Here is a 26,066-nt window from a genome sequence, read left to right as displayed (position 1 = left end):
GATCATTGCCCAGTTACTTGGAAAATATTATTTTATTATCAAATGTACATTATATTGACCTTAAAAATACAGTGAAGCAGTCATGGGGATAACATGTGTCCTAGTTTCCATGAGCCCACATTGATAGGGGGTTGGATGGGGGAGACAGTTCCGGACTTTTCCAGGAGGCTTTGGATTCACTGTGCAGGGTCAAGGCTTAGCTCTCTCCTGCCCTCTCCCCCAACTTCAGCTCTCAAGAGAAAACCACAAACAAGGAAATCCAGCATCCCAGCCTCCAAAACCATAGGGCTGCTGGGGAAGGTAGTCAAATAGCAGTTACTGAATTTGCTCAAGGCCGTATAGGGGGTTTGCTTTTACAATTATATTTCCATGCCTGCTCTCGTGTATCCAAGTCTTGTAAAGACCAATAATTTATTATTTTTAATGAGACAGAAAGCATTTCTTTCTTTCTAGCCTCATCGTCTGATTGGAAAGAAAATATAAAATGTCTTTATGTAAGACATTATATAAAAAGTGAGTTCCAGGGAGAGTGAGTTCCATTATATTAAAAAAAAAAAGTGAGTTCCATATAAAATGGTAGCTGTATTGTATGGAAGTCGTATGTTACAAAAACATCAGTCCCTGTGGTTCTAAGCCCTGAGAGGGCAAGCTGGAGGTCTAAAGTGACAGGAAGTAAGTGAAAGATGGGTAGTCATTCTAGAACATTCTATCATGTTAAGACTGCAACAGGCTAACTAGGGGACGCGTCTTCAACAAGGCAGCAAGGCACCGGTCATCTCTCTGGTTTATGTTCAGGGAGTGCTCCTTCGGTCAGCTCCACACGCCCCGTGGAGCACAGATGGTGTCTTCCGGATGCGCCCATCTCCTGTGAAACGCCAGACGGGAGTAGGCAGCCTGCTGTAAACCTGAATGAAAGTCCCCGGAGAGGCTGAACCATCCTTCCCAGGTCTGCATTGCTTCTTTTTGCTGGCAAGTAGAGGTCAACGTCGACATACACCTGAAACCCAGCCAGGGGCCACCCTGCACCATGACAGATCAGTTAAGAGTTCTGAGCAGCCGGGCGTGGTGGCTTTCCTTGCAAATGATGCTTTGTTCTAACTTCCCAAGCAATGGCGGTGGAGTCCGTGTCCTGGGAGGAGGCATTTCAGTAGACGTGGACATAAGTAGTCTTTGAGTCAGTGCCTAGGATGTTCTTTGCAGTGCACTTGTAAAAGCCTGCGTCTCTGTGCGTGGCCTGCTGGATGGTCAAGGAGCCTTGGGGGTGAAGGAATCTGTTCCCGTAGAGACGGGCCTGTGCCCCCGCAGTCAGGTGTGATTTGTCTGGCAGGTCCCAGGTAATCTCGGCTTTGGGAATCCCCATGGCCATGCAGTTCATCTTGACGGTGTTGCCGGGCCGCGTGTAGATGACGGGTGTTGGCTCGCTAGTGATCCGGGGAGGATATGCTATCACGATAACCGGAAAGTTCATGACGGAGGGGCCGTACTCAGTGTCCACCTTGCACACGTAGGTCCCCCTGTCAAACACGGAGGCATCACGGACCGTGAGGGTACCGTTTTCCCAGAGGGAAAAGCGTCCCCGTGTTTGGGGGCCGTCTAAGAGCATGGTGTTGGGAAGCGTCCAAGAGAAACGAGCCGGCCGGCCCCTTGGAGGGACGCAGGACAGCTGCAGGGTTTCCCCGTTGATGATGCTCACCAGATTGTGGTACTGGTTGCTGACCTCGGGTTTCACGCCCACCTTCAGAGAGACCAACCTCTCCGTGTAGCCGGCAGAGTTCCGGGCCACACAGCGGTAAGCCCCGGCATCCATAGAGGAGAGGCCACTGATGTGCAACATGCCATCACCCTTATGGTAGAACCTCTGTAGCTGTTGACCGCTCTGGAGCTCCGTCCCGTTGGGAAGGACCCACAGCAGGGTGGGCGTGGGGGTCCCTGCAGCCGAGCAGTTGAGACTGATGGTGTGGCCGGCCATGGCGGTGATCTTCTCGCTGACTGGGTCATGGAAGATGGGCTTCTCCACGGGCTCCAAGACCGTGAGCTGCACAATCAGCCTGGCTTCCCCACCCTCATTGCGGCCGATGCATGCCAGTTGCACAGAGTCGCTCTTCCTGAGACTCCTGATGTCCAACGTCCCATTGCGATGGATGGTGATCCGGTTCCCGTAGTACGGGGCTGGCAGAACCACGCCCTCGGGAAAGGCCCACAAGACTCTTGGGGTGGGGATGCCTTCTGCCTGGCAGTCAATGAGTTTGCGGCTCCCGCCAGCAGCGATCTCCCGCACGGTGGTGATGGCATTGGGGTGTCCATTGATGGTGGGCGACTGGACGTTGACGTGAATCCAGACGGTTTTCCTGTCCTCCCCGGCGCTGTTTCTGACCACACAGGTGTAATTGCCGCTGTCTGAGCGCTGGGCTTTCTGAATGAGGAGAGTGCCATCCTGATAAATCTGATACTTATCAGAGGAGGCGGGGATCAGCCTGTTGGTTGGAGAAAGCCACGTCACCCTGGGCGTGGGCTCCCCTTTGGCTTCACACGCGACCGTGACCACATCACCGTAGGGGACCTGGACCACGGAGTATGTCTTGTTCCGGATGGCGGCGGGCTCGGTCACCACCTTGACCCGCACCCTCATCTCATCCTTACCAACCTGGTTTTCGGCAAAGCAGGTGTAATCCCCTTCCTCCCGCATGCCCACCTCATTGAAGTAGAGGGTCCCATTGTTAAAAACAACGTAACGCTTGGTACGGCCACCACCATCATCAGACTGCATAAAGGAGTTGACCAGGCTGCCATCGGGGAGGCTCCAGGAGATCTCGGGATTGGGCAGCCCAGTGGCCACACAGTCCACTTTCAGGTCACCCCCGTAAAAGACCTTGTGGTCATTCTCCTCCTTGTGCTCAATCTTGGCTGGTTTCATGACCACGTTCACCTTGAGCACGACAAAGTCATCTCCAACCTTATTCCTGGCAACGCACAGGTAGTCCCCCGCATCTTTGTCCGTGACAGATTTCACCACCAGGGTCCCGTTGGCAAACACCTTGATTCTGGTGTCAAAGCTGACCAGAAAAGAAAAAGAGGAGAATGTTAGTCTCTCGTACGTTCTATTCTGGCTTTTGGTCACGGGAACAAAATGAAAAAAAAATATGGTTCTCAGACACTATCTGGGTACATGGTTGCTACTGCAAAATGTCACATCGGTTCTGCAGCCTGACCTGGACACTGATTCAAGGGTGTGAAATGCAGTCAAAGGCTTCTACCCTGTTAGTGTGGGTGTACATCCGTCGCATATTTGCATGGCAGTCAGGGCACAGCTTGTAGTAATGATAAAATCAGGCAAAATGTGACAGCCATGGGGAGAATGAATCTGAGTGAACCCAATAAAGAAATGCACTTCTTCCTGAAGAAAAAGGTTCAGACGCAATGTTCACCCTTGGCCATCTTGTATTATGTCATCTCTCATTATGAGGCAAGAGACTGCCAAGTGGCTACTGTATGCATTGTGTGATTGGAGTTATTTCCAGAGTTTTAATGCTAACATTGGGTTCTTGAGAACATGACAAGATCAGTGTGATGTGTCCTTCCCTAGAACTTGTACCTAAAGCTGGATGACATTCACCAGCTAGCACCCCTAGTGCCGTTGCATTCCCCCACATGAAAAGATGACTATGCACCTCTGGGTTAACTGGAAATTAAAAGATTTTCAGTTCAAAGGAGCCAATAATGGGGAGAATGATAGGAAGGTCTTCACTATGCATAGGACCTTTTTCTAAAAGTTGGGGTGTCCTTGAGTGTCAGAATTCATGTTCTGAATAAGAGGTGCAAAGACTTGGGAGGTTCTTCCTTTGTACGTGTCCTGATTGAAAGGGGCGCCTGGGTGGCTCAGTGGGTTGAGCCGCTGCCTTTGGCTCAGGTCATGATCTCAGGGTCCTGGGATCGAGTCCCACGTCGGGCTCTGTAGGTGTCCTGATTGAAAAATCGGAATTACACATAATTTATGACGGTGATATTGGGGAAGGAGGCGGTTGAATTTAAATCCGCAAAGAGTTCTTAAACATTGCATTATTGGAACAGCATGGGTGGAACTGTGTTGAAGAGCTGCAGAAGCAGAAGAAGAAGGGGGAGGAGGAGAAAGAGAAAGAAGAAGGAGGAAGAGGAGGAGGAGGAGAAGAAGAAGGAAAAGAAGGAGGAGGAGGAGAAGAAGTTGAAGAAGGAGGAAGAGGTGGAGAAGAAGGAATAGATGAAGGAGAAGAAGGAGCAGGACAAGGGGGAGGAGGAGAAGAAAAGAAGAAGTCTGCCTATGGTAGAACCGACCTGATTACTGTAACTAAAACACAAACGACTACGAACAATGACCACGTAAACTGTTTTGTTGGTTGACAGTGCAAACTAGGTCAGCATAAATCACTAGGAGAGGAGCAGACACAGATATTTCAATGTGTCTTAGCGTTTAGGATCCAAAACTGTGTGCAGTAGCTCATGTCTGCCAGCGTTTTGAAACTTCAGAGTGGTGATTCCAGCCTGGGTTGTAGTCACCGTCTGTGGAGCGACCCAGCCCGACAGACGTGCCTACCGAACCCCAGGGATCGGCCTTCAAGAAAAGATCCAATATCTGTATTTTTAAATAGTCCCGATGTGTAGGCAAGGCATAGAGCCCGCCCTTTTACAAAACCCACATGCATTGTTTAATCACACGTTCCTAAGAATGTCATTCGTCAAAATTTATTAATAACGAAGCAGCAGAGACAGCGATTTATGACTTATGGGGAGTTACTAGCCGAAAGGCTCGCATTCGTAATGAGATCACATTCTTTTGCTGCCGTTCATTCAACACCGCCTGAGCCGTGCCAAGAAGAGCTGAAAACAGTTCTCCCGCACATGGCAGGACATCTGCTGAGCTGGGAGATAGTCCAGGGAAAACTGCGTACGTGGTATTCTGGACGGAGCCTGCGAGGTTCACCAGGCACCACCCAACTGTCTAAAGTTACCACTCGGACTGCGAGAAGGCACGTTTGCCTTGTTCCTGCATTCGGAGGAGATGGGGGAGGCAGGGCGCTGCTGCTCAGAGCCCCTGAGTGCTGGCTTCCCTCCTCATCTCCTGGGTGAGACTGATGTCCACATGCATTCCTGCCTGAGCAGCTGAGCCGTGGATGCTGAAGACACCCCGTAAGCCAGGGCTTCTCCACCATGGCACCGCTAATGCTTCCGTCATTCCATTTTGCCAACCAATGTCTCTGTGCCCTGTATCTTGAGACGGGTCATGAAGAGACGTTGGCCCTTTTGGACCTAGCCTATGGTTTCTCAGCCTGAGCACTGCTGACTTCTGAGGCTGGATGACTTTCTGGGGTAGGGCGTCCTGAGTTCCATAGGGTGCTGAGAAGCTGTCCTGGTCTCTACCTACCAGATGCCAGTGGCAGAGTCTACTCTAGTGTGACCACCAACAAGGTCCCCAGTCACTGATGGGTGTTCCCTGGTGGTGTATCTGTCTAGCTAAAAACCACTGCAATAGATAGATAGATAAATAGATGGATGATGGATAGATGGATGTATGGATAGATAGATGGATAGATACATACATAGATAAGATGGATGGGTAGATGGATGGATGTATGGATGGACATATAGATAAGATGGATGTATGGATAGATACATAGATAGATAGATAAGATGGATGGATGGATGGACAGATAGATAAGATGGATGTATGGATAGATACATAGATAGATAGATAAGATGGATGGACGGATGGATGGATGGATGGATGGATGGACAGATAGATAAGATGGATGTATGGATAGATACATAGATAGATAAGATGGATGTATGGATAGATCCATAGATAGATAACATGGATGGATGGATGGATGGATGGATGGACAGATAGATAAGATGAATGTATGGATAGATACATAGATAGATAGATAAGATGGATGGACGGATGGATGGATATATGGATAGACAGATCCTATAGATGATAGGTCAGTTGTCTTTCCTGCTAGGTCAGAGTGTCTCAGCCTGGGCACTACCAACATTTGAGGCTGAAGGACTCTCTGGTGTAGGGCATCCTGGGCACAGAAGGGCTCTAAACAGCATCTCTGGTCTCTGCCCACCACATACCAGTGGCATTCCTCCAAGTTATATCAATCAAAAATGTCTCCAAACACCGTCCAAGGTTCCCTGGGGCCAAAATCGCCCCCGGGGGGTTGAGAACTAGTGCTGTAGATCCATACATGTGGGAAATGGAAAGCACTGGATGAGAATCTGACTTTCTTTGCAGCCAAAATAAAGTGTTGGAATTGGTTGTGCCCAACCGGTGGCCTAGTCATGCCTTTAACCTTTTTGTGTTCAACACCCTTCTATTCTTAAGCGAAAGTCCTTTTACGATAAGATGTGCAGCTGCCTCTGTGTTTCGTTGAAATCATGCAATACAGAGAAGGCAACCCAAATGTTGTACCTTCTGTTCTCTCTTAACACACGATTAAAATATACTCATTAAAACAAAAGTTATTGGTTCATTCTCCCCCCCCCCCACCCGCGGGGTGGGAAAGGAGAAGGACAAAGTCCCAGTGTTTGTCCCCAGTTTATAAAGACAAGATCTCCGGAGGAATGCGCCCCTCTCCAGCGTGGCACACACGGGGAATCCGTTCTGTGCGTCCTTGTCTTGGACGCATATTCCCTTCTCTGACCTGCCCCATGGAGAGGGTTCCCAGGATGGCCCCAGGCAAGTTTTAGGACGCGGCCCCCCGCACCCAAAGGAGAAGCAGGTGCAGGAGAGCAGTGACCGATGGAGAGCCCGGAGCGGGCACATACCTGAAGAGCGAGTCTATCATGCGCTTGGACGGCAGTCGCCAGAGAATGCGTGGCCAGGGGTCCCCCGAGGCGCTGCAGTCCAGGCGGAGGGTCCCGCCGTAGCGCACGTCGGTCCTCTGCGGGGAAGTGCCGGTGATGCGCGCGTTGGCCGCCGCGCGCTGCACGGTCAGCTGCACCGTCCTGCGCGCGGAGCCCACCAGGTTGGCGGCCACACACTCGTAGCGGCCGCTGTCCTTGGGCGCCAGGTTGCGGATGTAGAGCGTGCCGTTGGGGAAGACGAACAGGTTCCCGTTGATGAACTGCGACGGGCGGATCTGGGTTCCGTCCCACAGCACCCAGCGCACGCTGGGCAGGGGCGCGGCCTTGGCCGTACAGTGGATGTGGATGTTGAGCCCCGGGGGCAGCGAGATGTTCTCTAGCTTCTCCTGGTGGATGACCGGCGGCAGGGCCGCCACGTGGAGGCGGATGGCCAGGCTGTCCGCGCCCGCTGCGTTGCTGGCCACACACTGGTACACTCCCCTGTCTGAGAAAGAGGCCTCTTTGATGGACAGGGTCCGGTTTTCGTGCAGCGTGATTCTGCCCTCCACGCGGGACACGGTCTGCCACACCCTCCTGTCCGGGAAAATCCAGGAGATTTGGGGAGCTGGGGTTCCCTTGGCCAGACACTCCATGGCGATAGTGTCTCCCAGGTACACGGTGACGTCCTGGTAGTGCGACGCGAGGATCTGGGGCTGCTGCACAGTGACGGTCAGCAGGACGGCCATCCTGTCTACCCCGTGCAGGTTTTTGGCGGTGCACAGGTACTGACCTCGATCCTGCACCTGCACCTTCCGGATGACAAGGGTCCCGTTCTTCAGGACCTCGAACCGTTGCACTCTGGTGTTGGGGGTCATGAGAGCGCCTGAAAGACAGAACAGGGGGGGGGTCAGGTTCTGCGTAGACACACGCCTTTCAGGAAAAACCAAGAGAGACGACTGTTGGAAGGAAGCCGGATTCTCCCCTTTATGTCCCCAACGGCAACAGCAGAGACCAGCCCCACCTCCAATGTGGAGAAGACGGAACATTCCCTTGCAATATTTTCGGCTCTTACGCCGCTGCCCCCTTCAAGCAAAAGGCAGCTGGCGTGGGTTTCGCGGAGTGTTCTAGAAGCTGCCGTGAGGCCCAGGCCTTCCCCAGGGGACCTCCTGGTCCCTTCAGGTCCTAGAGATGCAGGCTTGCCTTCCTGGGACGGGTGTTGACCTCCTGAGGTCCCCAGGCCTGCAGCCACCTCCCACATCTTTCCAGCCAGGCTCCGGAGTCCAGCACGAGCCAGCGTGAACAGGTCATTCACTGCCCATTGTGGCTGCATTGGACTCCAGCTTCTACAATCCGGGGCCTGGGCTCCTCTCTCCCCCCCCGCCCCGGTCCTCCCTGTGTTGTATGACACATCTCCTTGGGGGCTCTGCCAAAGACAGGATCTGTGCTATCCAAGAGTTCCTGATGCTTGGACATCTGGGTCAGGCTGACCTTGGTGGGAGCATGGCCCCTTCCAGAGCTAGGCAATTCCTATACTCACCAAGCCGTTTACCTTCTACATGCAAAGCAAACAACACAGAGTCTACACCTCCACTGCCTTGTCTATGAGGCTCTCCCACATGCCCAGACCACCATGCACCTGCCTTCATCCACCCAGGGCAGGGCCTAGGGAAATAGGGGATTGCTTGCACTCCAGAGGCCACTGAAATCATTCCAGCCAGCCGGTGCTAAGTCTGCTCGCCCTGCCTCGCCTGTTTCTTCTCGCAGAAACCACAATAAAGGTTCCTGTGCACGTTTCCCCCTCTCCCTCTGCCTGCCGACAGACCCCGGTCCTCCCCTGTGTGGTCCCCTCCTCGCGGAGACGGAATAATAAACGGTCTTCTGTGGCAGGCATTTCCTGATGGGCTGGCCCAACCTTTCTGAAGAATAACAAGTCCCAGATTGAAAAACTGGAAAGCCCTGAGCTATAGCAGTCTCTTCATCTCCCACGCAGCTGGGTTCCGGGGTCCTGCTTGCACCGCCAGCCCTCGAGGGAGCTCTAGCCAGCTCCCTCTGCTGCAGCCGGCAGGAGAAGCTGACTCGTGCGTGGTGAGGCATATACATGTGTATGTCTTGTGAAGGGGCATGGCTCCGGATGCTCTGGTATCACACAAGATAGAGAAAACCCTACAGATTAATACAGACGGGATTGCCCAGTAGGGAAACAAAGGCACCATCCTTTTAGCATGAAAACCCCATGGTGTTCCCCACTCGCCCTTCGAGCAACATTCCTTATTAAATCATTTATGAAAACGTATGACATCAATGTCGAGCTGATCAAAGATGTCCGTAATTCCCCGTGGCCCACAGCCTCTGCTGAACTTTGGAACATGTCCAACGGGGGTGAGATAAGCCTAAGCAAAGAATGCACAGGTCCCTCAAGTGCTATGAACATAAATCATCCCTGTAACACCAAAATGGAGAAGAAGAAGGGAAAAAAAAAAAAAAAAACTCTAATCAGAATCCAGACCTCAAGGATATGGCCGTGTTCGTGGTGCAGAGAAGAAAAGGAAAAGGGACAAGATAGGATTTTCATAGAGGCTGTGGCTTCTCAGATGGTACTTTCGCTGTCACCAGGCGATTGTTTTGACCTTCCAGAGAGATGGTCATTTTTACAAAGCCGAGTGCTCTTTGGACATCCCAGAATTCCAAGTAGAGGTCATTGTTGTGGGCTGCATGGTGTCCTGCCAAAATTCATACTCTGAAGTCCCATCCCCTAGGATCTCAGAACATGGCTGTTTGGAGATGGGGTCTTTCAAGTGATAATGACATTAAAATGAGGTCACCAAGGTGCACTTTAATCCAAGATGACTTGTGTCCATATAGGAATAAGGGATGAGGACACAGACTGCACAGAGGGACGACCATGAAAGGACAAGGGGAGAAGATGGGGTCTACAAGCCAAGGAGAGAGGCTTCAGGAGGAAACAACCTCAGCCCCGCCTGGATCTCAGACTTCCAGGCTCCAGGCTGCAATGCTTTGTAGGGCACCTGAAGCAAATTAACGTGAGCATATCCCTAAGTTCAAATCAAAGTGATGTCTGATGAGCCCAGAATAAGCTCCTTTATCACTCCTCCTTACCCTCATGGTACCCCACGTGGGTGGTAGAAAACTTTTGTGCTAGGCTTCGCTGGGAAAAGGCAAGTGGCTGCATCATGAAACGTTTCTGAGCCTACGTCTTTCCCTACCCAAAGAACCTATGACATGTCTCCATAGTCCCATTAAAATAGCATATACTTTAGAGCTGAAGGAAGAGCTCTCGGTCCTTACTTCCTATCCCCTCAAAGTCATATCCTTGTATCTAGGTTCAAGTGTCTCCTTCCATCCCATCCATCTGTCCTTTGCCCAAACCCTATAGTTTTGCCTGGGGTCACGGACTCAAGTAACCTCCTTCTACACAAGTTCCAGTTAAAATGCAGACGTGTAAATGCCTTACCTGTAGAAAGCTTTGTCCACGTAATGAAAGGTGTGGGTTTCCCCGTGGCCTCACATGGGAACACAGCGTCTGTCTCCGCAGTGACAGACACAGTCTGAGGGGATTTGGTGAGGATTTGGGGCTTTTCCCCAACCGTCCAAAAGTTGGATGCAGGGGGCCCTGCAGCAGAGAAGAGCTTTGAGCTGCTTTGATGGAAGCTTCTGGAAGGCTGGCCAGAAGACGCCATGAAGGGGATGGAGCTCCGGGTGGAGTAGACCACAGGGATGTTCTGTAAGTTTGTGGAGGGTGGCCCCGTGGCCTGGGGCACGTGCGATAGTGGAGGTGCCGGGGGACCAAAGTCCACGTGGATGACGCTCTGAGAATGTATCCTATTGTAGGGACCTGGGTTGACTTTTCTCTCTCTTATCACAGGGGTGGGAGAGGTAGGCGACTGGGGCTTCAGAGTAACTCCCAACTGCGGGAAAGACAGAGTCCTATTGAAAAAGAAAGGGAATCTTCCATTGGGATGATGGGGAACTCTTGAACTTGGAAGCTTGCCAACAGGGTCTCTGAGATCTGGGATGTTGTTGTTCCCAAACACTTTGGAGTTGCTGTTGAACTGGTCCATCCCTGGGTCAGTGAACTTAGTGGGGATGACAGGTTTGGGCTTATGCACTGGAACAACGGGAGTTGTCGTACTTGGTAATCTTGGAGTCGTCAACCGCTTGTTCTCTGGCAAAACCCTTGAAGGATATGCCGTTACTCCTGGTTTCTTGGTCAAGTGACGAGGAGGCTGGAAAGTTACAAAGAATCTAAAGGAGCCTTCTGTAGCCGTATGTGGTGGTCTCACTGTCCCCCTCGGCAGGATCGGTTTGGCAGGAATTCTGGCTGGCTGGGGGAACATTTGGACTCTCCCGTTCTGGTGGTTACCATCGTGGCCATGTGGAAGACTGTTAGGGGTCTTTCCATCCAAGGCTTCCTTTTCCAACGGCTGCTTTGGAGCTGGGTTAAATTTATCCTGGTTGGAAGAAGGGGTAGATAATTCATTTGGTGTCCATATATGTTGCGTTCCCTCATTATTCACGGGGGGTGCTTTGGCTTCTGGGATCCCCACGTAATTCAAGAAAACATTTTCCTTCGAATCTGTTGATGTTGGAGGTGTCTTTGAAGGAAGAGGTGTGGGCTTCGTGAAGGTCTGTACCAAAGACACAGGAGTGGTGGCCTGGGGTGGGGATGCTGTGTTCTCCATTTGAACAGGAGTTGGGGTGTGATGCCGAGGTCTAATTTCAGCTGGAGTGCTTTCGTGATGATCTTGGGCACGGATGGTGGTTTCTGCCTTATTTGAAGATGGTTCTACTTTTATGCTTGAGACAGTGGTTGAAACAACCTCTTTTTCTGGTTGAAACAGTGTAGAGGCTGCAACGGATGGTGGAAACTGAGAAGGAAGACCCAGGTCATCCACCTGTTTAAGAAAAGGTGAGTCTGTAAAGGTTTCCATGGAACTGGCAAGAGGTTTGTCTGTCTGCAGCCTCCAAGGCTGGTCTACACTTGGGGTATTCCAGTGTGAGGTTCCTGGAAAGCCAGAGGGAGCTGATTCCTCCTGAAATTCTCCCACAGTGGAGACCTCCGAGCCAGGAGGTGATGTGGCATTAGTGAAGGAGTAGTCAGGGACTGAGCTATGGGTTTTATAGTCCTCGATGTTTGTGACACCATAATTCTTCATTTCTTCTCCATCCCATACAGGCTTAGGGGTGACTGGAATCATCTCTTGGAATTTATTGGATGGTAAGTGCCTTTTTGTGGTAGTTGTCACAGCAGCTCTCCCGTGAGGGTCCCCAGTGGTCGGGGAAATGGTTGTCGATGAGAGTACAGTTTCCAAACCAGGGGCAATGACATTTTTATGTTTGTTTTCCAGAGAAGGGCTGGGCGTGGTTGCAGAGGCTGGAGAGCTCACCGTAGAAGGGAAATACCGATGTTTATTTGGTCTCTTCCCGTGTTTCCTTCGTGGGGTCCCCTTGGATATGGGTTCTGCCTGCTTCTCCATCTCCAACTGCTTGGGGATACCAACGGTGCTGTCAACCCAAGATTTTGCTCCCGGCGTACTCCACACGTGGTCTGGAGCCTTTCCTTCGGGTGCTTGAGTAGGTCGAGTAGAAAACGCCTCCATTGGGGCAAAAGTCGTGGGTACAGTTTGTTTATGGCGGTGTCGGAATCTGTGGGGGCGAAATCTCCTCCTCCCATTGGGTCTCTTTCGAGAAGGCTGAGTGGTCAGCTCCAGAGGTGAAGTGGCCTTCTCGGTTGGCATCACTGCTGCTACCGTGGTGGTGACTTTGTCAAAAAGAGGGCCGAGTGTGGTTTCCTTGGGATGTTTAAAGGGAATGACACCATTCACTCCCAGGGCCGAGTCAAGAAGAGTGGTCGATTCGACATGCTTTCCCATACTCTCAGGACTTTGGGAGTTTGTGGGGTCTCTCTCTGGCATATCTCCTTCCTGTAGGGCCTCGGAATTGTCCTCTGTGCCCTTTTCAATCACCAGGTTGCCTTGAGTGCTCAAATCACCTTTCACAAGGTGTCTGTCATCTGTTTCTCCCTGTGGATGTCCTTGTGATAGAGCATCTGGCTCCCCCAATGTGAGCCCTCCTATGGGTTCCGACGTCCTAGAGTCATCAACCCATAAAACGGTGTTGGGCAGAAAGGGAGCAGAGGTCAGCTCTTCCATGTTCTCTGCATCTGGTTGTGGGCTAGTCTCCAAATCTGGGAGCATATATGGTATAGTCTCGGACTCAGCCAAAGAGACAGCATCCAATGGAGACTCATAATCATTTGACGTAGGCTCTGGAATGGATCCAACATCTACTGGAGGCCAGCTCTCTGTGGCTGTATTTTCACCGGTGGACTCCTCAGAGACCAGGTCTAGGGTTTGCAGAGTAGGAGAAGACTCATGAGGCATGAATATTGGGGTGCTGGCTGTAGTCCACTTTGGGTCCACTTCAGCAGGAGTTGTATCCTCAGTGTTAGAAAAGTCATGGTCAATGAATTCTTCCAGATGTGTGCTTGTCACTTTGGGCTCAGAAAGAATTCCTCCATCCTGTCCACTTTCCAGTCCCATCTTGGTTGAGGACACAGTACTGGAAACCTCATCCTCCTCACCAAACAGAGACGCATCTGCTGAGGTTTCTTCGGCACTGGTTGTGGTCCATGCAGGAGATATCGAGGGAGGAGGAACAGCGGGCAGAAGGGGTGTCACTTCTGGACTCACGGATGGAGGAGTGGTGGTTTGAATGACCTGGGGTATTTCAGTTCCCTTTGGGAGATTTTTCCCACGTACTCTGGCTAAAATATCTGCCCAGTGCTCTGGATTAATCTGTTTGTTTGCCATATTTATCCTTCGCCTGGACTCAAACACTCTGCGACCCTCTGCGATGTTCGTCTCGGGTTCTTTTACAGAATTCTTCCAGGGTTTGAGTTTTCTTCGCCCTTTCTTGGGTTTCTTACCTCCGGTGGTGGCATCATCTTTTGTTTTGATGAATATCTCTTGGTCCTTTGTGTGTAGACCTCTCCTTGAAGTGTTCTCCTCATCTCCTATGCCTGAACCCCCTTCGTCCTCCACGACATCTCCTAGCACTCTGGAAAGAGTCTTCCCACCCGGGTGTCTGCCCTTTTTGGATGACCTGCCAGATCCTTTCTTGTTTACCATGATCCCCACGGTAAAATGATCTGCCCCTTGCTGGTTGACAGCCACACATTTGTAGTAACCGCCATCACTGACTTGGACCTTTGGGATGGAAAGAGTTCCATTTGCCAACATGTATGTGTGTGAGCTGTTGGCCGAAGTATTAATTATCCGTTTGTTTGGAAGAATCCAGCTGAGCTGGGCTTCAGGGATAGCCAGAGCACTGCAAGGCAACATCACTGGCTCCCCTGGGTTCTTTTGAATTGTCACCATATGACCATTGGGTGGCTGTGTGGCAGGTGGTTGGACAAGAACCCTGTACACCATCCGATCCATTTCATCTCTCACTTGAGCAATGCACTGGTACAAACCGGAGTCTGACTGCTCTGTCGACTTGATCCTCAGCCAGCCACTGGTGAGGATGGAGAACTTGCCATTTTCGTCCTCCATGGGTGCTTTGAGGACTGAGCCATCTGGGAGGACCCAGAAGATGGATGGACTCTCAGAAGCCTTCACGTTGCAGCTCAGCTGGCATGGGCTCCCTTCCAACACAGTCTGAGCTCTTTGCACTGCTCTGTTGGGCTCAATCATCACCCAGCTTCTGCTCCGAGACTGCCTTGCCTCTTTGGTGGGTATTGTTAATGCATAGTAGGAATAATAGGACAGCAGCACCTTTTTGGCCGTACTCTGACGTCGGTTGAGCTGGAGATCTATGGTCGGCTGCATGACCCATTCCGGTTCTGCGACAATGTGGGCTCTGACGCCCGTGTAGTAGAGGGCATCATCGTCCACATCTTGCCTGTACTGGTAGGTGACCTTGGGTTCTTTGCTGAGCATGAGTTCTTGGTTCAGCCTCACAGGGACCTCACTGTAATAGGCGATGAGTTTCCACAGCTTCTCATAGTTTTCCCGAGTCATCGGACACTCAAAGTCCAAGGCAACCGTTGCGTTTATGTCAATCTCTTGAGGGTCCGTCTGGTTCAAGTGAATTTTGTACAGATCCATTGGCTTCTTGATGTCGCAGACCAAGTTCACTGTGTTCCCGTGCTCATCGGTCATGTTCAAAGAGATGTTCCATGGGGGGAATTGGAACCCCTCCAGAGAAAGCTGGCTGTCACCGTCCTCTTCGAGATCCTCCTCCTCCTCACTGTTCTTACTTGTGTTCTGTCGCAGAGGGGACTCTATGGAAGGCTTCAGACAAGTAATGTCCTTCAGCTTGTGAATCTCTTGTTGGTGCAGTGTGGGGGGACTAGAGCACATGGCGCATAACTGACCACCTTCGTAGGCTTTGTCCTTCTTACACTTCAGAGTCCCTAAAACAGAAAACCAAAAAACATCCTATAAGTTAATGAACCCAAAAGCGGCTTGTCTTGTACACAGCCAGAGGACAAAGTCACTGTGTGTGTCTTTACATCCTCAGCGCATGGCCATCAGGATTTAATACCTTACATCTGTGACTTCACCAATGACCTTAAATCCCTTTAGCACACGGTGTGGTAAGGAACTACCGTTTTTAGAACTAGGTGGCAATGAATAATGAATACTTCTTTCTAAAGTATTTTTTTTTTAAAGCAATTCTATTCACACACATTATACAATTTACCTTCTCAAAAGGTCCAAGAGAATCTACATAAATTCAACCAATGAAAATAGTTCCAGGTTAAAGGACCCACTTTTGCCATGAATCATGTCATATGTACCTTTTATAATTCTTTTTCTGTTGCTATAATTTTGCATTTCAGGGAGTATCTATAGTTTGGATTCACATTCTACTCTTGGTTTCCTGAACATCAAGTCTCCAGAATGTTCTCCTAATCTGGCCATTGCTCTGTTTCTTTCACTGTTTTGTCTTTCTCAGTCCCCTGACCCATTAGTGATGCAGTGTCCCATGACTTGGTCTAGACCTCGTTTGATCTCGCTGTACCCCATCATCCATGGCCTAACCCACGTGTAGGTTTCCGTCAACAGTCATGATCCATTGATGGCTCCCGTATGTGCTTCTCCAGTCAACACATATCTTATGAACTCCACACCCAATTTTCTACTTGATGTGCCTATTGCAGAGTCCCAAAGTCTCCTCTGACTAACATTTGCAAGACCAAATTATGTTCTCTCCCTGCTCCAGACCTAGATGCTCCTTCTATACCAATAAATAGGAACCACACTTTCTTGCATTAGGAAAAGGAGAAAACTACAGTCCTCTTGATATCTGTCCTCTTGTTTTTATTCCCACTGGGAATAAACCAGTCAAAGGGTCATCATCTATGACTTGGAGGCACATGAAAGTAGGACATAAGGTGTGTATGTAGGAAGGTCCTAGATGGGCACAAGGCAAGATGCTAAGTAGAAATTGAGGATAGCAAGACCTCTTAAAGGTGGTGATTTAAAAAAAAAAACTAAGATTTTATTTATCTGGATTTGAGAGAGAGAGCAGGGGCTGGGAAAGGGACAGAGGGAGAAGCAGACTGCCCACCGAGCACAGAGTCCCACATAGGACTCCATCCCAGGACCCCACGATAGTAACCTGAGCTGAAGTCAGATGCTTAACCACCACCCAGGCGCCCCAAGATAGGTGATGTTTTAACAAAGATCTGAGTGCTGAAACTAAGCCAGACCCTGGAACATCTAGCAGATGTGTGGTCTTCATGGGTCCAATGACACTGAGTGCAAAATAAGTTTGGAAGGTGTAAGGAAGCAAACAGACTGCAGTACGGCTACAGTGAGAGATTAAATGGAAGAGTCTCATGTTGCAGAAGAGGGGGCACAGTTGTGTAGGAACTCCTACAGGATTGTAGGGTTGTACGTTCCATCCCAGGATCAGTGGGAAACCAGTGGACTTTCAGGTAGCAGTGGGACCACATATTCCCTGTGACAATGTGTTCTGACAACTGCTCTGTGTGGAGTTGTTGGACGGAGGGGTCACCAAGGCTGCAAAGACCTGCCCAGAAGCCCCGACTCTCCTCCTAGAGAGAAGAAAGAAGTTGGACCCAGGTTGGGGGCCATGAGGATGGACATGAACCAACAGACCTGGGATATGGTAAACCTAATGGGGTCAAGGATGGGTTTCAAGTTGTGGATTGAGGAAGGAGATAAAGGAAAGATAAAAATAAAATAAAATAAAATCTTCCTTATTTTTGAGTCAAAATTTATCATTTTGCAATATCTACACATCACTCCAGGTTTTTTGTTGTCTGGATCAAGGCAGAACATCCCTCTTCCCATTCTTAAGAGAATAATGTCATAGCCACTGCTGGCTTTCCCTCTTCCAAGCTTCCTTGAACACCTCCTCATAGGACAGGGATGCACAGAAAGACCCCCATTTAGCTGTAACCCAAAGCTGCATATGACACTCCAGATATCCAACCAAGGACAATCATAGTCAACTGTATATAACTGATTAAATGATCGTGACTTTAGATTTCGTGGAGGGATGATACATCTATTATGGAACAGGGGTGTCTTAACATCAAGGTTGTACACTTTGCATAAATGTTCCCCCCACCCCATACTGATTTGGTGATGTGCCCTTCACAAGATAAAGCAACGTCAGAACACTAGAGAGCAGAACCTTTCCAGAAGGGTCAGGAATGTGCCGTGGGGAGCCACGTTTGCTCTGCCCTCCTCCTCTCTTACCTTTCCATTTGGCGTCCCACTCCAGAAACCACTTCATCTCACAGTTGCACGACCACGGGTTCCCATGCAAGTAAAGATTCTCTAGGAGCGGCATGTTCTGCAGCATCCCCGTGGGCAGAGTCCTGATCATGTTGTCTGCGAGGTAGAGGTGTCTTACGGTAGAGAGTCTGAAATAATCCAGAAACGTCAACGTGGAGAACGTGCCGGGATGCAGCTGGTGCAGCATGTTTCCCTCTAAGTGGAGCAGCCTCAGGGATGTTAAGCCATTGAAAGCTTGTGGGTGGATAAATTCGATCTTGTTGTGGTCAATGTGCAGTCTCATTAAGCTCCAGAGTCCCTGCAGGGTCTGCCCTGTGATCACGCGCAGCTTATTGTAGCTGAACTTGAAAACCTATAGAGACAGGGGTGGAGTGGAAAATCCTGTTTATAAATTACAAAGCCAAAGCAGAGAAAGAAACCAGAACTGAGGGCAGGGAATAATGACATGAGGCTGGGTTTTAACGCCCCCCAAAATGGCAATTTTATTAATTGTTAGGGAGCATGAGGTCACACCCACTCTTCATTAATGGTCTGCTATTACTGGTGCTCGTCAAGGTGTGGGTTTACCTGGAGGGAACTGAGGTCTCTTAAAGCCCCGTCGGGGATGCTGGGGATGTCATTGCCGTGAATCATGAGGAGCTCCAACTTGGTCAGTCCCGCAAATGAGGTTTCTGACAAAGCTTGTATACTATTAAATCTAAAAGAAAAAAAAATGATAATAGTAATTGGATGAAGAAAAGTTGAATGCTTAAATCCCATATGGCCATGAAAGATTCTACAGCCTGCTCAGGAGCAAGTTAGCAAAATGCTGACTCTGAGGTCTACCGGTGCCATTCCCAAAGTATGTTTGTTGCTCTGTGTCCACGTCTGTTACCAGGGTCAAAAGGGAAGTGACACTTTTATTCACCTTCATTCCATTCAGGAATATTTTCTGGGCATTTTGACTAAGAACATGTTCATGGAGCTAGAGGCGATTTTAGGGAAACAAGTAGCATTCAGATTCTAAAGGAAGTTGGTCCAAATGGCTCTTCCTTGGAAACTTGCACTGGAAAGTGTCAGCAATGACGAAATGACACATTTGTTGAATATAGAGAATTAGCATGAATGCAAAGAGGTAGCTTGGGAAGTAGCTTTGTATCATAAAACAACAGAAGGAGGCATTCCAGGCTATAAAAGACCAAATGAAAGAGCTGACCACCCAACACACCAACACTGTATTTCACAAGCACAAGTGGCCGTTTCTGAGCGAGTCTCTAAATTATTTGTCAACATTCTGGTGTGTTTTGGGTTTTGTATTTGCATCCACATGGGTTAAAGATGTTTCCTTGACCAATCTGAAAACTCTTCGTTGGTACATTCTTGGTAGCACAAGGGACTTCCCAACGTCAACACCTGCAGAAGGGGTTGTGAGGGGAGTGGAGGGTAGTTACTTTGTACTACTCCTTCTGCTGAAATAGAACACATCTCTATCCCGAAATTCTGTGTGACCTCTCCCTGTCCCCTGAATAGAAGGAAACAGATCTATCCATCCATGTATCATCTATCTAACTATCCATCTATCCATCCTCTATCTAACTATCCATTTATCCATCCATCCACTGAGCCACCCATCCCTCCATCCACCAATGTATCAATCCTTTCATCTCTCTAACCATCCATCCTTTGATTGACCCATCCATCCATCCATCTATGATTTATCTATCTATGTATCCATCTATCGGCTTATCTCTCCATCCATCCATCCATCCATCCATCCATCATCTGGGTACCTATCCATCCATCCATCCATCCATCCATCTACCTATCCATCTATCCATCTATCCATCCACCCATTCATTCATCCATTATTTATCTATCCATCCATCTGTGCATCTATCATTTATCTGTCTACTTGGCCATCTATGTATCTATCTGTCCATCTATATTAGTGGTCTCTATCCATCTATCCACTCTCCAATCCATCCATTCATCCATCCATCATCTATCCATCCATCCATCTATCTGTGCATCTATCATTTATCTGTCTACCTGGCCATCAACTTATCTATCTATCCATCCATGTTAGTGGTCTGAACTGGGTGGTCTTGCCCCCCAGGGAACATTTGGCCATATTTGGGGTCATCTTTGGCAATCACACCTGGGAAGCTGCTATTGGCATCTAATGGGGAGAGACCAAGAATGCTACTCAATACCAGGCAAAACAGGACAGTCCCACATCAAAGAACTACCCTCTGCAAAATGGAAAAAGTGTCCCAAATACCAAGTAGACTGAAGCTGAAAAACCAGAGTCTAACTCAAGATGGCAGAGTCGATGAGTGGAGGCAATGTCCCTGTCACTTACTATTTAGGATTCCACAGTGAAATCGGTCTGGGATGGTGAACCTAACAGGGCAGGAATGACAAAATCGAAATCCCTTTCCATTTCTTGATGCCTGAGAAACCGTAAGTAAGGGGGAGAACAGTATCCGGTGAGATAGTTGGGTTTGGGAGGCACCAGGCAGTCTAGGAGCTGGGAGGCCTTGGGAAGGGGAGCTCTTCATTTGCTCCAACTGCAACGGAAAATGACTGAAAGGTTTTAAGAAAAGGAGCAACACAAAGGAAGGTATGTGTGAAAACAACAACGTTCTACTGTATGTAGAGGGAATAAGTAGGATCACCTGAGAAGACCCCAAAGGTAAGAAAAGTAGAGGGGCGCCTGGGTGGCTCAGTGGGTTAAGCCGCAGCCTTCGGCTCAGGTCATGATCTCAGGGTCCTGGGATCGAGTCCCGCATCGGGCTCTCTGCTCGGCGGGGAGCCTGCTTCCCTCTCTCTCTCTCTCTCTGCCTGCCTCTCCATCTACTTGTGATCTCTCTCTGTCAAATAAAAACAAATAAAATCTTTAAAAAAAAAAAAAAGAAAAGAAAAGTAGAAAGACCCGAAGGAGGAGGCAGGTCTCGGGACAGAGGAGGTGAGAGTCAAACTCTCCACAAAAGTGGAGAAAGATGTTGATGTTTTTCGGTGCTTCTTAACAAGTCCCAGAGGGCTCTCTGCTCACTCCTGTCCTTTGGTATCTTTGTTCCCCCAAAAGTCTGACTTCCAATTGGAGAGTTGGGTGTAATGGTGGTTGCCAAGGTGCAGGAAAGCGCTGTGTTTGAGGACAGAGGAACAGCCCTGTTTGGACGCCCTCATACCTGCATACATCATCCCCTCTCTAGGATGGGGGGCATACCAGCTACCCTGGCTTCCTGTATCCTCTTGATGCTTGTTTTCAACAGACATCAGAGACCAGTAGATGCACCTGTCATTGGTGCCAGAGCTATGAATAGGGAGACTGCCTCACGGATACTGGTGTGTATCGCAAAACAAATTTTAAAATAAAATAAAAAAAAAGGGCCGTGTGGGCATTTGGGAGATTCAGAAAGAGGTCATTAGAATGAGTCTTTTCATCAAGGGGGACAGAAATCTCTAGAGGTCTAGAAGTATGACACTAAGTGGATGCTTTTTTTTTTTTTTTTTTTTTTTGGTTGTTGTTCACTGAAAAATACTTGGAAAGTAATTTTTGAAAAATCTCTGTGGCTGTCCACATGGTAAACAGCAGATCTCTCTTTCCATGCTGACCGAGGACCCAGACATCTGTGTGGGAATGAAAGATTGCATTAGTACTTTGCCAATAATCCCTCATTTCTTAAGTGTTTCTTTCTTCTTCCAGATGGCTGGAAGAAAAAGCAGACCCCGAGTTCTATCTGTAGTAAAAGTCACCCTTCTTCCCCAACCCCCCAGCAATGAAATGCCCAATGATGGTCTCATGCCCTTGGAGATTCATTTTCTGAGAAAGTGCCGAATACAAGGGTGATGGTATTGATTAAAATGAAAACGTGCCATATGGGTTCCCGTTATCAATGAAGCCAGATGGAAGTAATATATGTGGGCACAGGGTGGGTATTCCTTAACTGATTTTCTTTTTGCTTTAATATCATGCAACAACATCTCAAAGGACTATCGTTATCAGTAGGAAGAGAAAGCATCTTGATATCTGCGTTCTGGTCCCGTGGCAAAGCTTTTGGGGAGACCATAGTTTGTAGACTTGACCATTTAGAGTTGGTTCAAATGCAACCCATGGAAGCTAGGTTCTCAGTGAGAAATGAAGTTTCTCCTGTACAAAATATTTCCACGTAAATATGAGTAGAGGGAAAACATCTCAGAAATTCTAAGTGTGGTATATACGGCTTGACAATCCATGGTCCAGTGGTGTTGCTAGGATCAAGCCATCGCATCATGAACCTTCTGGTTAACTTATGGAGATGTGTGGCATCTTTCCCACCACAGTTCCCAACATAACGGCCCAGGGAAAACGCTGATGTCCTCCCCCCCGCCCCCTCCCAGACCCTCAAAACACAACAGGAGGTATATTCATGCGTTCTGGGAGGGACACACAGTGGGAAACCACTCTCCTCCACCCCTATTCTCACACTTTCTTAGGGACCCTACGAAAGCCTGTTGGACTGTTCCTTCAACCCTGTGCTCTGCTAAGACGTCAGGCTTGTGGGACACAGTGACGAATCACAGTCGTCTGGGACAATATGCTGACAGTGGTCCACGAGAGTAACAATCCCAAAACAGAACCACGTGGCACACCAGCAGGCGCAAGAAAAGAAGAGGAATCCCACATGAATTTCATTTCCCTTTCTACAAACGTAGCACGGGGCGTCCTGCCCTGATTCAAATCAGTCCTGACTCCTTTTCCTTTCCTCTCTCTCTCATTTCACAAGTCATGTGCCCCCACAGAACTGTAAGGATGTAAAGGGAACCTGGTTTAGGATCGATATCCCCTCTACTGACAAAGATGAACTGCTTCCCCTACTGCACTTTCCTTACTATGGGTTGGATTTTTAGATAAACCAATTGTAAGTTCTCTGAAGATTTTATTGAGAAAACTATGTAATGATCTACTCCTTTCAATTAGGGAAATTCTTATCTCACTGTCTTAATTCCCATTCTCTTCTTCTACTGCTACCGGACTTTAAAAATTCAAGAAGTTTTTTTTTTTGTTGTTTTTTGTTTGTTTTTTTAAACTCTGCGCTACAAGATGTCCAAGCATATATACAATTATCTGTTCATTGATTCAGTTTTGGCCATTTCGTTTCACCCAATTTTCCCATCAGTAGCCAGTCATCAAATTGTAAATTATTTTTGTTGTTTTGCGGGTGGTAGAAAATGGCTTATGCGTTTTGTGGAGGAAGCCCAAATAATTGTTGATAAAGTTAAATGTGTGTCCCTTTAATTCATCGCAGCTAATACTGATGTGTAGAAATCATTTCTGCATATGACATGGGATTGTAAAATATGAAAGTTCTGCCTAAAATGTTGCAGAAAAATGTCTTTTAAAATATATTTGTATGTTAGGGGCGTCTGGGTGGCTCAACAGGTTAAGCCTCTGCCTTGGGCTCAGGGCATGATTTCAGGGTCTTGGGATCGAGACCCTGCATCGGGCTCTCTGCTCAGTGGGGAGCCTGCTTCCTCCTCTCTCTCTGCCTGCGTCTCTGCCTACTTGTGATCTCTGTCTATCAAATAAACAAACAAAATCTTTAAAAAAATAAAACATATTTGTATTTTAAAGAGGCAAAATCTGCTGGAACTCTCTCTTTCTCCCAGGGTCCTGATTGCATCATCCAGGTAACTTACAGAACTGTGCGATTTATTTTCAAATTTATTTTTATAGCTTCTGAAGTCTATGTCAGGAGGCCTCGTTATATATTTACGTGTGCGTCTGATGCATTTGTTCCTACCTACTATGTGGAAAATAACTTATCGAGAAAAATCTTTGGACACCCTAAAGTTGTTCTGGATGCTTGGTTATGAGGCCTTATGAGAGTGTTTGCAGCTGATGGATACATTGAGAGAATCGCCCTCCCCCCAAAGGACTACATGGAGTAGAGCAAAGGCCCATCATCCCCCAATTGTGCCCATCTCGAGGTACACATGCTCAATAGAGAGACCCAGAAAGGAATATATACGTTTGCATTTACATCCATGCAGATCCATGTATGAAAAAAGAAAAAAAAAAAAAAACACGCAAGCAAAGAGGCCGAAACTGTTAAGAATGTGGTACAAACCCCAGATTGATTCTTTCCACATGTTTAGAAATCCCAGCGGGCACAGAAGCCAGGGAGCGGAACGTGCAGTGGACCTCGCTCGGAACGTAGCAGGTACACGGGTGAGGACAGGCCAGCGTGGGTCGAGGACGCCCCCAGAGCAGGATCAGCACCACGGAGAGGGCTGGCCAATGCGCCTGCGCGGGCATCTTGTCCCGGGGCGTGGTTCCTGGACACCTGTCGGGGAACCACACAAGGAAACCCGGTTATGGCCAGGTAGCTCTTAGGCTCCGCAAACGTGATTGCAACTGTGCGTTGTGATTTGGACTTTCCCAAGACATCCCGTGGTATCCTTTAGGGGCACAAGCGATCCGAGCCAAGACGCACGAAAATTCCTTTCCTCATCTCCCCCGCCCCCCCCATTAACTTTAATCATCCCATAGGATGGCACTGCAAAGTGCCGACTTTCACACTAGGATTTGGAGATCTCTGTCTGCGATGAGCGAGGGTATGGAATAGGCAGACACACACACACACACACACACAGATATATATACATTGGCCCGTATATACCTATGAAGGTATACATGTGTATATATGTGGGAAGGAGAGATACATTTATGTTTCCATAACAATAAGGTAATTAAAATAACTATGTATCCGCCTCCAATGTCAATTCCGAGCCGTTACATTCTGTACATATTTGAATTTAAAAAAATAAATAAATAAAACACTTCTCAAGAGGGTCATTATAAACAGTGTTCCCTTTTTTTAAATGACATGCGTTAAAGTTTTCACTATATCGTCTGAAAGTGTTTCAAGAGTTTGCATTCCCTAACGCGGAATGCATTCCATTATATGCGGGTTTCTATACTATCCTAATCCTTATTATTATTATTATTTTTTTTTTTTCTTGGAAGAACCACAGGTTTGCAGTGATACAGCGTCGTCGTTCATCGGGGACACAATTTGTAAAATCTGACATTAAATGGCGAGAAGACGAACTACCTGGTGACGTCATGTTCAGGCAAAGGAAAACAATCCGTGAAGTCATACACAGAAAAATGGAAACGCTCGGATATGTCCAGGAACAGGCGGCCTCAGCGGTCTCGTTTAGAATACCCGCGGGTATTTATTTTTCTCAAGCACTGGCCATCCCTTTGTCACCTTAGACGCTTCATCTGTTCAATGAAGTTTCCTTAAAAATAGCCGTGCCGGTGGAAAGCAAAGTGCGCGCCACAGAAACGCGGCTGCCCTGGGCCAGTGCTAAGTAAGGGCTGGTATCCAAGTCATCCGCGCACACAGGCTATGGGTCGCCAAAGCCCAGAGCTTTTCCATCCGCGAAATACATACGCGCTTAAGCCCGCGTGCGTCCTCCGTCTGAGCGGACCGTGCAGGCAGCCCCGCGAGAGGGAAATCCAGGCTCCACCTCTGCGCTCGGGGGCGAGTGGGTTCCTGCACTCCAGCCGACTGTAGCCTCCCCCGCCGCCTGCGCGCTTGGCCTCGGCGCTGGGCTCCCCCGCCCGCGCCCACAATGCGCGCTGTGCCCACCGGTGGCCTGCGCTCGTGCCAGGTCCTCCCCGGAGACCGAGAGCGCGTGCTCCAGGGAAGCCCAGGCCTGGTGCCGCAGGAGGAGGCTCCCTGAGCCGGCGGGGCCGGGGGGCCCGCGGGGAACCCGGGGAGCTTGGGCCGGGAGTGGGTTAGCCGGCGCCACGGCCCTGCGCCCTGGCCGGGTTCCAGCGCCGCTCCAAGGGAAAGATGAGCTTTCCCCGAACGGAGGTCGGGTGGCCCTACTGGGACCCGCACACCAGGAGCCACCTCTCCCGATTGGTGACTTCTCCAGCTTCCGTGCGGCTCAACCCCTAGCGGGCTGACGGTCTCCCCTCCTTTGCAAGGGAAGAGGAGGAAGACGGGTGAACTTCAGCGTCGGGCGCCGAGGAACTCAGAGGAGGCCCCGCATCTGTGCTGTCCCCTCCAACGCAGAGCGGGCTCGCTTTCCCTTGGGGGGGTTCTCCCGGGTCCCTCCCTGGAAACCAGGTCGGAGCGAGGTCGCCAGGTCAGGGAGGGAAGGGGTATGGGAGAAAGGGATCCACCCGCAAGATTTGGCTTCTCTCCTGCCTCCGCACTGGCCACTCAGCTTCAGGGCCAGGGACAGAGCCAGGCGTCTCTTCGCCTTCTCGCCGCTGCCCAGCCCCTGCCTAGGCCGACCCCCAACTCCATGCCCCACCCCGGGCGCCCAGGCTGCCCTTGGTCCTCACCTGTCCTCTGGAAGCCGCGACACACGAGAGCGGGACGCCCTGAGCATCCGCGGGGCCGGGGCGCGCGAGTCACCTCCGGGGGTCCGCCGGGGCCATGCCCTTCCCGGGCCGGGGGCGAG

At 49.4% G+C, this 26,066-nt stretch overlaps 1 protein-coding gene across 1 annotated transcript; it reads right to left on the bottom strand.

Annotated features, from left to right (window-relative positions):
* Positions 1-13: 13 nt before the first annotated feature.
* On the bottom strand, positions 14-26,066 carry MXRA5 (matrix remodeling associated 5). The gene is made up of 7 exons (XM_044234667.1): positions 25,948-26,066; positions 23,711-23,926; positions 18,186-18,315; positions 17,580-17,970; positions 10,295-15,259; positions 6,805-7,705; positions 14-3,053 (listed from the first exon to the last, which is right to left on the bottom strand). Exons 1-7 carry the CDS (start codon positions 25,992-25,994, stop codon positions 1,145-1,147), a joined length of 8,559 nt encoding a protein of 2,852 aa, XP_044090602.1. The 5' UTR covers positions 25,995-26,066; the 3' UTR covers positions 14-1,144.

This window comes from Neovison vison, chromosome X (genome assembly GCF_020171115.1).
Source record: "Neovison vison isolate M4711 chromosome X, ASM_NN_V1, whole genome shotgun sequence".
Classification (NCBI taxonomy): domain Eukaryota; kingdom Metazoa; phylum Chordata; class Mammalia; order Carnivora; family Mustelidae; genus Neogale; species Neogale vison.
Note: the sequence above shows the minus strand (reverse complement) of the source record. Positions and strands in the feature narration are given on the sequence as shown.